Source organism: Protopterus annectens, chromosome 1.part1, assembly GCF_019279795.1.
Source record: "Protopterus annectens isolate FY-2018-M chromosome 1.part1, PAN1.0, whole genome shotgun sequence".
NCBI lineage: Eukaryota > Metazoa > Chordata > Ceratodontiformes > Protopteridae > Protopterus > Protopterus annectens.
This window is the reverse complement of record NC_056726.1, coordinates 271,092,785-271,108,886: the sequence shown is the minus strand read 5'-3', so window position 1 is coordinate 271,108,886 and position 16,102 is coordinate 271,092,785. Positions and strand designations below refer to the sequence as shown.

At 37.2% G+C, this 16,102-nt stretch overlaps 1 protein-coding gene across 3 annotated transcripts in view; it reads right to left on the bottom strand.

Annotated features, from left to right (window-relative positions):
• Positions 1-1,584: 1,584 nt before the first annotated feature.
• LOC122804506 (synaptotagmin-like protein 2) overlaps positions 1,585-16,102 on the bottom strand; it is a 3,492,381-nt gene continuing 3,477,863 nt past the window's right edge. For all 3 annotated transcript variants that reach the window (XM_044074423.1, XM_044074432.1, XM_044074438.1), the window contains one exon: positions 1,585-2,400. In XM_044074423.1, the coding sequence (XP_043930358.1) occupies positions 2,261-2,400 (140 nt within the window). In that variant the 3' untranslated portion in view covers positions 1,585-2,260. The remainder of the gene's footprint in view (positions 2,401-16,102) is intronic.

Sequence of the window (16,102 nt, the reverse complement as noted above, 5' to 3'; positions counted from 1 at the left end):
TCATCACGCCTTCACTTGCGGGCTTCTCTCCATTATTGCAGAACCAGTTCTCAAGCTGTTCAACTTGTCATTAGTTCTTTCAGGGGAGTTTATGGAGAAGGTCTTTTTTGAAGACAGAGTTGACTATACCTTTAACCGTTTCAGTTGCAGTTCAAATATATATATTTTTTTACTTTTTTTTTGCTTTGAAATTAATTTTTTTATTTGTTCTAAGCAGACTGCAAGATCTTTCTGTACCTTCTAGACTCTCACTGTCCTTTTTCACTCCAGAAATAATCTAAATATTATTGTAACTTGCTCTGTGCTGTTTAGTATAACACATTATTAAGCAGGGCTTTTTCAGCATGAGTTCATCTTTCATGTTGAAAACATTAAACAAGGCCAGGTTTTAAGGGGTTCAACTTTTAAATTAAACTGGAGAGAGAGGAGTGGAACAGAATTAATGCAGAGGTAAGATGATACCCCTGCAGTTTACCTGCTACAATCCCTTTCACCTTAATACACAGTGGTAAGGTTGATAATTTTACTGATATAGTGTAATCCAACCATTTAGTTTCAGAACATTACATATTGTTAAGAGAAAGAAGCAGTTTCTTTCTTATTTGTTTTTAATATTTTTAATTGTAATTCACTGCAGCTTTTACCTTGCTTCAGTTATCTAATTCCCTCTGAGACTCCTTCAATCCCAGTGCCCTGTCCTGTGAATACTGAATGAAACTATTCCGTGCAGTTGGTAATCTGGGACCCTTACAGCCTCTGAATACTCTTATGCCTTTTAAATTGGCTTCTGAATTTTTTTTTAATTAAAATAACACTGAGACATTTTATCATTTTCCTTTTTGGTCTATTTTTCCTTCAGCTCTACTTCTGAATTCCTGATTCATATTTACCCACTCCAACACACATCTACTTTTTCAAGTGCTTTTTCTCTACCTTTGATGACAACGTTTTGATAGGGATAAGACTTACATATTCTACTGTACAATTCAAATACTGAAAGACAAGAAACAAGGGATATGAATGAGTGACCAGAGGTATACTTTTCTGTATCAGCGTTCAGAGCTTGGATGTTCTTTGACTACTGGTTCCTCCTTGTGGATATCCCAGTAGAGCAAGCAGTAGCAGCCATAGAAAAGCATATCTAAAAATAGAATATGAGGATCCATTATACTGGTCTTTAACCAAATATACAAAACCATTGTACATCATATATTACAGATGTCATGAATGAATGTTCACAGGGTACAGAAAAAAAACACAATGCTTAGAATAGTATAATGACCCTTACACTCATGCTTCTATCTCCCCCACCATCTCACAGACACATGTACACAAGCGATACATACATGAAATAAACAAGTACAACAACGGGCTGTGAATGGAGGACAATAGAGGATCAGTGTGACTCAAAGGGCAGGAGATATCTCTGTCCACCAAAAGAACTATTCCACTTCGCCATTGTTGGGCTTGCATACTATACAACCTCACTTCGAAATTCAAACTCACTGTTTACAAAGGACATAGACGAATGCATCCAGAACAGATGGAGTACAATTAAAATATGTGCAGATATTTTTAAGCTCATTATTATTTATATCATATCAATCTTTATTCTGGCAACAATACAGTTAAGTGCAATAGAGCATACTTTTAATATACTTTAACTCTTTTTAAAAAGTACAGGAATCCATTTTGTTCCATTGTTACGTGACTTGTTTTTTTTACTATAAATACTGTGACTAATAAGTTAAATGACACATCTCAGTATTTGAAGTACACATCTTTGATAGCCTAAATGATGAAAAATGCAAAGTACTTGTATTTTCCAACTTTTACCCCTATTTGCACAACACTTTCAGCTGAACACACTGTCTAAAATAAGTATTTCTATATCCATCTTGAACTAAAACTGACTTTTAATACATAATTATCATACATTATATAACATTTTAAAATGTGCATAAAACTATTTTGATGTTATGCAATTTGGCATTCTTCTGCTCTGTTCATTACAACTAATCATACAGCTTCATCAGTCTTTAAAAGGACACATTAATGACAAAAGTTCAAATAAGGAAAATACAGTCTACACGTTTTTGTAGCGTTTTACCATATCTGTATAACAAGGCTATCTAACCACAGTCCCTAATACGTATCCCCCTCATTAGTGTAGAAGATGACAGACAGTAATTATATATGGTTTAAATCAAATACAGTTATACAGAGTATAAACAAATCCCACTCACGGTGAAACACTGTTTTACTTAAGTTCACTCATGGTAGGTCTCAGGGGTAGCACCACCTCTGCCCAAATATTTGGCTTTGCTAGCATAGTCTTCCAAACAGTAATCTCTGCTTCAGTTGAATCCATCCAGTTCACTGATTTACCATAGCTTTTTCCTGGAATGTAGAAAAAGGAAAGTTATACAGCAGGTTTCCATTCAACAATAGATGCTACAAAATACACTGAATCATGTACAAGATAGACGCCAACAGATCATGCAGAGTTTTATTTTATTGTAGTATCTTTTCATGGAATCTACTTCACTAATGCATCTTTTTTGTGCATAGAAGTCTTATATGCCTATTTTACATTTTCAACCTTTATCTTGCCTCCCATCTGTCTCCATGTTGCATCATGAAGCCAGCAAGATTATCCCTTAAACTGATTCCAGTCCCACATGAGCTGGTATAGGGAGGGGATGAACCACAGGTTCTCCTGGACCTGCTGATAGACCTCTATGTTGATACCACACACACTAAAACTCTTTTATGGATGAACCACCAGCCCTCTGAAGATGGGACTCCTAATCCCCACAATGGTAGTTTCTTCAGGAACCCATATGATTATGAAATGAAATAAAAAAAAAAAAAAAAAAAATCAAACACACACACTTTATGCTTAAACAGTTTTTATCACCACATTGTGGCATGCTCTATACATGTCCTGCATAATATAAAACCCATCAAAATATCCAAATCTTGGATATCATCTCCAATACCTTTACAATTTAGCAAAAGCTTTGCAATGCCTCACAAAAAATTCAACTCTAGAAATGCTAACATAGTGTACCCCTCTCTCAGCCAACATGCAAGATTAATATTCACCTGTTCATTACAAAAGTGTTAACAAGTAAACATATTTTCTTACTCTAAAAGCTGGCTAACAGAAACAGTTTAATGACACTAAAGACTTGCAAAAACTGCAGTTACTGGAGAAAAGTTTTAGCAGTACTGATGTAAAAATGTATTATTAAAAATCTATATTTACTGACATTTGTTTACCGGAATGTCTAACTGGGCAGAAAAAAAAACATTTTGGGGGGAAACTTGGGATGAAATGCTCCACAACTACAAAAGAAATGCATAAGTAGGTACATATGGTCAATTTATAATAAATCGTACAAGGCAAAGACAGGCAGTGAGTATAAACAGCTACAATCATATAGTAAAAAATGCAAGTCAAATGCTGTCGGTAATAGGACCAGTAAGTAACATAAGCATACTTCTCAAGCGTACCTCATTATGAGGAATGTACCTCATTTGCGGTCTTAAAAAGTTCATGTTCTTTAAAGTTCCACATTGAAAGGGTCTGTCACACATTCAGTATTAGGACATTTTTAACTGATATTCATGGTAAATAGAAATGAATCATAATAATTAATTAAAAGATCTTTTTTATAAGTAAAAGAAGCATATTTAAACCAGCCTATGACCTTCCTAGTTGAAGCTGTTAGTAATCCGTTAGTATGTGTTCCACATTTTGCCCATTTGTTTCACATTATAAGGGCTAGTGTTCCTCATTTTGAAGATGGAAGGTTGAGAGCTATGAACATAAGAACCAAAAGGGGAGTATAAATGACAGAGGTTAAGAATTACACAGTGTGCTAAAAGGGTAACAATATTAGGTGAAAACGTTTTAATAGTAGTAAGGTGCAGCAATGCATCTACACATGAAAAGGAGAAACTGATTAGAGACAAGTTAAAATAAAGGTGTTAGAATGTAGAGTTTGAGGATGTAGGACAAGAATGCATTGGAAAATATAGTATAATTCAGGTATAGAACAGGAAAAAAAAAAAGTTGTGTTAGCCCAGTACAGTAGCAAAAACGTGCTTACCTTTAAACATCCGCAATTAAATGAATCCTTAATTACTAACTTGGATGAGAAATGATGCTGGACATGACTTATTGTACAACCTGACAGTATTAACCCCAGGAAGAGCTGAGGTCCCTTAATATGACTAAGATTTAGGACTGAACTTAACTGGATTCACCAGATACAGACGCTACAGTTTTGTACCCATTGACAAACCAGTTTCCTGCTTATCCACTACTGGTTTATAAATAGCACCAGACCTGCCCAGACTCCAGGTTTCATCCACTGAAGATCAAATTCTAGGGTTGCTGACAATGAGAGCATGTTCTGTTGACCAAAGTTCTGCACTTACATCATTCTCATGGTCTGTTCATTATAGTGATCATTACAACACTTTCTGTGAGTGAACTGATACAGACCTAGCACCATTCGCAGATACTGCCTACACCAGTCTTTGCTTCACCTGAATGTAAAATGGCATTCTCCATAAACTGCCTTTCAGATTTTGAAACCTTCAAGGCAATAATAATGCTCTCTCTAAGACCAAGAACACTGCATCAATGGACCTAGACAATATCCCAGGATGCCTTCTAAATAGCATGAAACATGACCTGTCAGGGTCTCTGGAATTACAATTCAACTGTAGCCTCCAAACAGGCTTCATGCCTCATGAATGGAGAACAGCAAAATTCATCCCTCTGCACAAAGGTGGGACACCTACAGACCCTGTAAACTATAGACCCATAAGTCTCACGAGTCTTGTATGTAAAGCCAAGGAAAGAATTATCATGGAGATTATCAATAGCGATATAGTAAACCTCCAGACACCGGACTCAACTCGGTTTGGTTTCATCAAGGGCAGATCATGTCTACTCAACCTGGTGGACATCTTTGAGAAGGTCACCAAAGCAATGGATGAGGGCAAAATCATTCACACTGCCTACCTTGACCTGGCCAAGGCATTTGACACAATACCCCACTTGGGCATTGTTGACAAACTTAAGAGGTTAGGTACAAACCCGTATGTCACCCAGTGGATATCCAACGGGCTCACAGACAGGACCCAGGAAGTTAGAAATGGGGAGTCCACCTCTACAAAGAGCCCAGTCACAAGTGGAGTCCCTCAGGGATCAGTCCTTGGGCCACTCCCTTTTTGGCATTTACTTCTCAGAAGTCAAGGCCAATGTCAGTGGTCTCTGGCTGACTAAATTTGCCAATGATTCAAAATTAGGAGCTGTCATTGAATCACACATTGGCACAAATGTTCTCCCAGAGGGGCTGACACAGATAAACAACTGGTGTCAGAGCCATGGACTAAAACTAAACGCCAAGAAATACATGATAGGATCCCTTTGGGAAGTCATCCATCACTGGTAATTATTATATTGACAACACACCCCTTAGAGTTGACCCAGTAGTCAGGGACTTAGGGACTCACATAGATAGTAACCTGATCTTTGATCATCATGTGTCCACAGGGGTGAGGAAATCATTCTATGTTGTGCAACTTATGAACAAAGATATCACATCAAAGTCCAGGAATGTCATTGTTCCACTGAATTCGGCATTCATCAGACCTACAATGCCCCCTTTGGTATGTACCTAGCCAGGCATATCCAACAATTGGAAAGTCCACAGAGGTTCCTCACTAAAATAATACATAAGTAATATGTCCTATGCAGACTGCCTCAAGCCCATATCCCTGTATTCTGTCTCCTACAGACTTTTGAGGGGGAAATCTATGCCTGGCATACAGGGTATTGTCAGACCCCACTCTGGTGAACCTCCTGCATATTCACAAAACAAACAGCACCAGAATTACCCATTCTAAAGACTTAAACCTTGCCTGTGATATAAATAGGACCTGCTGGAGAGATCATCCCTGGTTTGGTACCCATGTCTCTAATGGACACAAGTAACCTGTAAATGGTTCATCTCCCAGGCCCATGCTTACCCTTATCAAGGGTATCAGAACTTGTCATAGATTTGGGATGCATGGCTAGGCTTAATAAGGCCCTTGTGGTTGTTTGCCTTGTAAACACCTATGAAACTAATATAAGAATCCTGTCTATCTAGCTGCTTTGCGCACACATCTACAATTAAACATTTAACAGCTGATTTACTGTTTTAAGCCACATCCATAATCTATACAGCCAAGTCATCTCCACAGCTCTCAGTTACCTGACAAAGGGTTTTGAAGATTTCTCAGCTTCTTGGCCACATTTCCCCACACACACTGTAAATATCAACAAGGTTGTGAATGCAAAGTATGCATAATGGACAAATGCATATGTGATGTCCCTCCTCTGAGCCAGTGATTATGGAACCTTAATCCTCCCCACTAACACAGTAAGGAACATTCACTGAAAAAAAAAATAGACACACAGTATTTTCGGATGCAGCTCTCTGCACCAAGTACAGTTTCCCTTAAGAGCACACAGGGAATGCAGACTCCAGTCCTGGGTCTGGGCTTTCTCAACTGGCCCCAAATAAGAGTCCTCATTGACACAGCTATAGAGTTGAGTCCTTAGCTGGCTGTTCCAAGCCAAGTCCTCCACCACCCCCTCTGTGAAATCAGTGCTGTCAGTGTCCCTGTTCAAAGTAGCTGTTGCACTCTCTGAGATTTGATTCTCAAACAGACACAACTGGGAAAGGCTGGGACAGCTTACCCAGTTTGCCACCCCAGACAGACCATAAGGTAGATGCACTGCCACCAGAACACCCAAAGCCAGCTACTCTAAGGATCTTACCAGGGTACCCAATTACTCTTAGTAAAATTAATAGTTATACAAATGGTAGTGGTAACCAAGCAGCAAGACTTTCAATAATGTGGAGCCACTAAATAAATGCAGTTACTCTCACAGGTGAAATATTTTTCTAAAAGACTAACCACAACGAAAGGTATAGATATTTTTAATAATAAATAAAAAAAACATAAAATACTGAATATCTATTTACAATAAACACCAGAGTTTTAGTTCACAGGAAATATAAAAAAAACCCCAACACAGATGGAAAGACAGATACAAAAAAACAATATTTAGCTAACCTCCCTATTTTTTCCTAACTGACTGAAGAATTACTGCTCCCTAGTTACTTACTAAAGCAAGGGAAGGTGAAGGTTGATGAGTGTTCTCTTGCCACGTCTAATAACAAATTGGACATAATACATCTCCCACTAGTATTCAAATACAATTTTTGTGCTGGCTAAAGAATGACATCACATCTGGTCACCTGACTCTGTGGTTCCCACACTACCCCCCTCTCCAGTAGCAATTCAGCCAGGATTTGGCTCAGATGTGTCACAATACACACAAAGGTTTAGCTAAGTTTATTACAGCATCTAGAGTCTGTAAAACAATTCTGACACTTATACCCTTCCTACAGAAACTAAGCAGCCATACTCTGGCACCTCAGGGTAGCAGTTAGTTTGCCACTAAGGACAATGGAGCAGGACCCCAGCCCATGTTTTCCGCAGACACTGTGTCTCTGGCTGCATTTAGACCAGTGAGATAAAATATTTATGGCCTAAACCAAGTCATTTAATTTCAGGCTGTTTTTCTTAATGTTATCTGGGCTGAGCTTAACTCCTTCCATTCCAGTGTCGTCTGTTGAAGGATATGCATCTAATCAGTTACAAGAATACAGTCTGAAATATATGTAAATTTCTCTTCTGTCCAGCAAGACCCACAGTTGATACATTTCTAACACAAGCAACTTTACAAATACATTTATAACACAAGCACCTGTACAAATCAGTTTGATATTCAAACGACATATAATTCTTTACAAAACTCCAGCTAGCTCTGCTGGCATAAGATACACATGCACTGCCCTATTCTCCCTAACACATCTGGCACTACACATCATCACAGCATGCACCTTACTAAAAATAAATGTAGATATCTGAAACAATATATTAATATGGAAGACTGTCCTTGCAGTCATCAGACCAAGGTTTAATCATCTATATTCTTAGAAACCAAAGTAAGTTTTTCATATTAGAATACATTTCTGCTCCTTTTCTAGGGATTGAGAGATACTGGGATAACTTGGGCCACCAAGTAAATGTTTCTGTCTGTATCTCTCTACCTTTTATGCTTTCACAAAAAAGTTCAAGTTTGATCACATGTAAAGTGCATTTTCTCTGAAATTCTCATTTGCAGGAACATTAAATGCTTAACTTAAAGACCATGTGCAGCTGCCTACACGTACCTGAACCACATTGCCACTGGCTACCGCCTCAGTTGAGTCCGTCTTCTTCTTCCAGTTTTTTGAATTTTTTAGGAAAAAAAATACTTCCATAAGGTTTTATTCTCTTTTAAAAAGGGCTATTTCCCACAACCTTATGGCAAGCTGTGTATATCCACATCATCACACCCTGTGTAATGAAGACATGAGGTTGAGGTTTCCTGCTTCTGTGGTTGGGTGGGACCCAAAATGAAACAAAAAAAAGTAATAAAGAAATACAATATCTGGAAATTCAAAATACTTAATGACTACACAAAGATGTGTTCATTAGTATTATCCAAGTGGCCTTTCATCACTTGGAGATCGTCACAGGTGGCTACAGTGCTGAAAAAGGAAGAACTACACACTGGGATAATAAAAGATGTATTCATTTTCCACTTATAAATTACTCTATCATCTTAACACAAGAAATGGTTATGTCAATGTTCAGTAGTTCCATTATCCTAAACAGAAAATGATAATTGACATTTTCATAGGCTTTCCTGTTTCAGCTTCTGCCCCAGACTGAATATCACAACAGATTGCCCATCACAGGTGTAACTCACACAAGGTGACATCATTACTCATGACAGTACCATAATTTAGTAGCCCATCCAGCTACTTGCCGTCAATGAACATTGCTAAAATGCAAAAACGGAATGCTATAATCAGTTTTTTCAAGGCGCATATGATGTTTAAGTAAAGCATCAAAACAAGGAAAAAAACTGCAGGAGCTTAGGATTCAGGAATGTAACATAATTTTCTGTGCCTTTTCAGCTTTTACTCTGAAAGATATCCTGCATCTGCAGAACCGCTTTAAACAGTGCAATAATGTGGGAGTCTTAAATCACAGAAACGTTACTACAGAGGGGTAACATAGTGATGCCCTGAGGGTATGACATTTAGCAAAGGAGAATACAAAGACATGCTCCATTACAGTGACTGAAGATGACACTTGTATCCGGTTTAACTATCAAGGATCAGACAGAGATTAGAGAGTTGTTGCTCAGATAAAAATGGTCTTGGTTAAAGAAACAGTGTTGGACTCTAACAAGCAGCTGGAGAGAATGGAAACCTCAATTCCAGCCATTATGAAGGAACATGCCTCCATTCACACTTTTACTAAATAACATGCTGTCAGTTAGGATGTGGCCTTCACAAAAAAAAAAAAAAAACACAGCTGAGTAGGCTTTACAGTGAATTATAAAGAACATTGTAAAAGAAAGCAAGCTAATTACATTTTTACTGTTCTTTCATGCAAATGCAAACAATGTGAAGCTTTTCTCCTCAGACCTCCACTGAAAAAGGGTTTTCCTATATCAGACTTTCCCAGTAATCAAAGGCAAATGACTAAATAAATCATGAAATGTAGCATCTGCTGTGGTCAAAATGGTTGGCATGGTACTCTGCATGAGGTGACCAGTTGTAATCTTCCATAAAACAGAGGTCCTGTGAAATACATTTATTAGACTGCATTAACAGTGTATTTAAACTAATACAGCAGATTTCTTCTCCTGTGAATATTTAAAAGCTTTGTTGTACATTATTGTGTTTTGTCGTATACCTGCTGTCATTTTTCTCTGCTGAGCTGTTAAGGGTTATGTTATTTTCTCTAAAAACTTCAACAGTGTGTGTGTTACAGGTCAAGGCAGCAACAGCTGCATTGCAAGCCAACGTGTTTTCCTCCCTGGATGGACAAACTGTGCACTCTCTCATGCATCTTCTGACTCGGGATAATATCAATATCTGGTGTCATAACATAGTGAAGGTTAGTGCTGTGGTTGTAAGGTGCAGTACTCTAGAAAAAGGGACTGCACAAAAGTCACTTTAGTCAGACTTTGGTTACAAGACCCAAGACACTTTCTGAAGAGGATTTGATTTATTTTCAGTTAATTAACCAAGTAGACCCAAAAGGTGCATCAGTCTTTAGCAGCAGTAATCTGGGGTATCTTTTTCTCTGACTGAAAAAATATAGGTAGGATGCTTAATGTGAATTTTTACTTCTTGTTAAACAAGAAAGTGAGGAGATCTTTTGTATCCACCAGAGCTGCTGCCATAAGTAGCAGAGTCTTATTGTAATGTATTCTGTAAAGAACAGTACCTCAGTTATTCAGCTTCCACAGTTCAGTGACAGTAGTGCCCGAAGATTATTAACTGTCTGCTGTGGAGAAAGTACCTACCTTACCTGGACATCAACTGCGACCTTGTAAGTCACTATTAATGTCCGAGAAACATTAGCAAACTGAAATGTACATTATATTAAAAATACCACACAAAAAAGCTGCTTCATGTTGTATGGAGCACAGAAACATAAACCTTGATGACTGAATGAATGTCTGAACCTACCTACACTGTCTGATTCCATACCTACTGCATATGCTATCCCGTCTAGTTATTCTAGAAATGATGGTTTTCCCATTTCTGTCAAAAATTGCTCAATGTCTTGTTGCCCATGCTTGCATACATTCCTTCACAGTTTTTATTATATGAGTTGTGTGTCTGTGTGTATGTAGATATATACACACACACACAAAGATAAATGAGTTACATATACATGTATATCTAAACATACACAGACATACATACCAACTGCAAGAAAAACCCAGACAAGCTACAGTTTTCACTATGTGATACCATGACACTTTATCTGTATGACCTTTTTACCCTTTGGTCTGTGTGTGTCTCTAATATATATATATATATATATATATATATATATATATATATATACACACACACACATACATACATACACAGACAGACATACATGCACACATATGTCCGAATCACAAAACATCGAACACACATACACAAAAGTGCTTAACATTGACAAGTGCTTCCATGTATGTGTGCCTGTTTCGTAGATTGGACTACAGTGCAGGTAAGGAAAATTCCCTTTTCCCCACTGTAGTGCGATCTCGGAGTGAGAATAACAAAGTACGGGGGTGTGGGGAGTGCAGGAGGGCAAAGCCCCCCTGCAGAAACTTAGATTTTTTTTTTGAACTACACATAGACGGAAGCGCTTTTCGATGTTAAGCGCTTTCGTGTATGTGTTCAATGTTTTGTGATTCAGACATATGCTAGTCGAGCATGTGTCCTAGACCCATATATATATATATATATATATATATATATATATATATATATATGAAAACACAACTTTCTGGCTATAATTTGTTCTCACCCATCCCTCCTTTGCATTTTGTCTGGTAAACTCCCCCTTCCTCTAGGGAATACACAGCAATTTTCTTAATTTTCCCTCTTGTTGCAGCTTATGTTAAGCAGTTTTCAAACTGTTTTATGAATTCTTTACTAAAAGTGTATTATAAAAAAAAAGAAAAAATGTAAAGGAAGTACAACTCCACAAGATAGGCAGCACCATTTAAAATGGTAAACTGCAATTTATGGGAAAACACTATTTAAGCATAAGGCCATGAACTATTATCTCTACAAATACTGAAAATTAATTCAGTTTACTGTAGTTGAGGAAAGAGGCCATGGTGGTGCCGCAGTTAGTGTGGTCACCTCACAGCAAGAGGCTCTCCAGTTCGATTCTCAGCTGGAGCTCTTACTGTGCGGAGTCAGCATGCCCTCCCCAAGATCATGTGAGCCTTAAACACATGCAGGTAGGTGCGTGCATGAGTGGGTGTGCCTTCATTGAAGGTTGGTTGCCGGGCTGGCAACTCGACATCGTAAAAATCCACTGCCAATCATAAGTAGACCACTGATCCACTGTGGTGACCCCTAACTGGGAAAAGCCAAAAGACATTACTTTTTACTGTAGTTGAGGCAAGGCTTCCCCACACTTTTCTTAAGCTCCTGTTTCAAGAATCAGAGATAATATTAAAATAGTTAAGGGTAATGGTCCAAAATTAGAATCTTTTTTAGGGAGTGGTGTCATTCACTATGAAATTAGTGACAGCAGCTAGGTATATATTAACAACATTTCTTCTGAAAAAAAAAAACTATATATGCCTGTTGCAGTTTACAGACTTTAATCCTCAATGGTCAGTCACAGGTTAGTAATAGGCTAAGTGTCCTTATGGGCCATTTGAAGCCTAGCCATTTACCCCACATGAGAATCAAACTCTGTACCTTAAGTCTGAAAGGTGAACACCTTAACCATTATACCAACCTCCCACCTCATTTTGTCAAGTCATTTTGGAAGGATAGAGCAAAATTCAAAAATCCAGGACAAGTCACAATAGAAGTCTATTTATGCAAACTGTGGAAAACACTTTACAGTAAACAATATATGCACACATGCAAAATAATGGAAAGGGCATCCAAAACTAGCTAAGAGCAGAACCAGAATAGGAGCATCTATTACCAAAGACTTCTCATTCTATCATAATCAGAATTCCCTAATATCCTTGAAGGACCTTCTTGCATCTAATGTAGTGTGCTTTGAAGATTACAGCACTAGTTACGTTAAAGTAAAGGAACCTAATATGCATTTCCAGGCATACCATATACTTGCAGACAAATGAACTGAAAGAATAATGCAGCTAGCCTTTTCAGTATGAAGATATTCTACTGCTTTCTGACACAATGTGACTCAGTTGTGCATGTCTGAAAATTGAAGTCAGATCTGTTATGGATTATAATTATGGTTTCACTTTCAATACAATGTATATAAGATTTTTTTTCTGTGGTGTCTCTTGTATGGCAGCAAGGGGTCTATATTACGAGATCAAAAAGACTGGAGAGCGAATGGCTTAAACATCAAAAATGCTGTACCTCAAAAGTCACTGTGCTCCCCACACCCCTGCTAATTATATAGACCAACTCTGAGATTGCATTACCGTGAGAAAAGGGCAAATATTCCGATCTTCAGTATTCCGCGATCTCACAAAAACACATCAATGAATGGCATTTTCGATGTTAAAGCCATTTGCTCTTCAGCCTGTTCGATTTCATGATAGGAACCCGGCAGCAAGTTCTCAAACCAGTCTGTGCATGTTCCTGTGAAATATACTGGGTGTATATCCTAGAGTAATCAAGGGCCTTGCTGCACATAAAGCTAATGCAACCTGCAAATGACTTCTTAAGTGCCACATATTTCTGGACTAGATATCCCTGGAAAATCAAGTGTACAAAAAAATTAAGATCTGTAATTCTTCTACAAAAAATCTTTTCAGATGCTTGTATGATTGGACTTACTTGTATGTAAACTAGCAGGATGTGAAAATAACTATTTATTCTCTTGATCTCTATAGATGGAATTCTAGTGAGTTTAAGAGTTAGAAGCCCACCAAGGATCCAATTCTTATTTTATAATAGATCCTTAGTACTTGTATATATAGATGTTATTTAATTCTGTTGAATGCATTATATAATATTAAAACAGATGCATTTAAAACAATGTGTACAACAAGCAAGTTATAATTATGGATAACAGAAATCAGCTGCTTTCAGTTTATGAAACAGCCAAGCAGATTTTGCAAGTGTTCACAAAAACTGCATTTATAAAATATCCACTTGCAGTTTTCCTTGTACAGATATAGATCTTGTTTTATATATATGAAAATTATTTTAGTGCCTTTGTATCCAATGAAGTCTGTCAGATGGTGACTTGGTATGTAAATGTATAAAACAACTCTTTACGTTGCTCCAGATACAAGCGTTCAATGTGGAATTTGGCCTTCTACCCATCATCTACCATGGTTCATGCAAGTCTGTAAGTGACATTTTACCAGAAGTCATCTAGTCAGTACACATTCCACAACTGAGAAAAGTGATCTTATCTAATTTTTCCAACAGGCAGTTTTTAAGCTGTGATAATTCTTTTTTTATTGTTAACAGTGAGATGTGTCCAGCAGTATAATGAGTATGCAAAATAGCTTTCTAGAGTAATCTTACAATAACTTCAATACAATGGCATTGCTTTAGTTTTCTGACAGCACTACAACTACAGCTCGGTACTATATCTTCAATTATTCAGAGCGTGAAATTCTGCATGTTCTCATTTCATTCAGTGCCTCACATGAAGAGGCTTACACTGCCTGACAATATCTAATTATATGGTATACTGGAGACCTGTCTCTAACCTTGAGAATTCTTTGAAATGTCTTTGTCAAAGTTCCTTAGTATCCGCTTTTATGCACATCACAGAAGAACATTTAAATATGCTTTGCAGTATGTTTAGTAGCCAATAGTTCACACACATGAATAAAGTAGTTCTACACATAGAATAACCTATTCTACAGCTTACATGCATCAGAAACAGAAATATACTAGATTTATAATTTTTCACTTTTTTTGTTTACAAGTGTAGGTAAAATAATTTTGTAAACATCAAGATAATACCCCTAGATTAAGAAAAGCTGCATACTTTAAATTGCAGATACTGCAAACGAGGGTTGGAGAAGCCTAAAACAAAATGGTCAAAGAAGGAGTTGTGCTTCAATTGAAACTTGGAAGTGACAGTTATATTACTGAAGCTAAGATATGATGCTCTTAATATATCCATTGCATGCTGTTAATATATCCAGTACAGTGAAAAGTAGCACTAAACATTTTTAAAAATGAAATGATTCCGCTTTGTGTTCCGTTCATTTAATTTACTATAATCGAGCCAAAATACCTGTGTAGAAAGCTTTTGAAAGCACTAGTCTTCCATTATGGGTCTTTTGAAAGTGCAATGCAAATAAGTTGTGATGTCATAAAATACAGTTGTAACTTGTGGAAGAGAGATTTGAAACATTCTGAATTAGTAAACCAAACCTGCCTGTTACTTGAAGCATTTGGTAAACTAAAAGCAGGAGGAGGACAAGTAGAGACCTGAGTTAAAACAAAAACCTGCCAGTATTAGCAGCAGCTTCTTTTTTTTTTGCTTAGAGAAGTACTTATTGTTGCCATTTTCTGTCTACTGCCATAGAGTTGCCAGGAAAGCGTATCACTTTCAAACTTTGTTACATTTGTTTTCTTCTAAACAAACTGATTCAGAGGATTACATACACAAATCTGAATCTCTTCCCTGTTTCATAAATCATTAGTTGTGTCATACTTTTATTTAATATACGCAAAAAGAAGGCTCATTGCTTCACTCTTCTGTATACATATCCACTAAATTTCTGCCTGTCTTTCTTCACAAAATACAGCAAGGCTACATACAATGAGCAATAGATTTGTAGCAGGTCACCGGCCTGGAAACCATCACAATTTACAGTGGTTTGAATTCAGCCAAAGGGTATAATGACTGTTAGATTTGTAACAGGTCACCAGCATAGAAATGACCAATGTCCCTTGTATCACAATTTGCAGTGGTTAATTCAGCCAAACGCTGTAATGGCTGCTAGATTTGTAAAAAATCACCAGCCTAGAAATCAGTGTTCCTTGTATCACAATTTACAATGGTGTGAATTCAACCAAAGGCCATAATTATACATGGTTTCTTCTAAATGAACTAATTCAGTGGATTACATACATACATCTGAGTCTCTTCCCTGTTTCATCAGTCATTAGTTCTGTCATTCTTATATTGAATATATGCAAATGAAGGATTATTGCTTTGCTATTCTATGTATGTATCCAGTAAACTTCTGTCTGTCCTTGTTCACAAAATACAGCAAGGGCATAACGACTGCTAATTTGTAGCAGGTCACAAGCCTAAAAAGCACAAAAGTTCCTTGTATTACAATTTACACTGGTTTGAATTCAGCTAGGGGCGATTTGTAGCAGGTCACCAGACGAGAAACCACTAATGTTCCTTGTATCAGAATTTACAGTGGTTTGAATTCAACCAGCAGCAATCTCCAGTTCAATTAAAATTA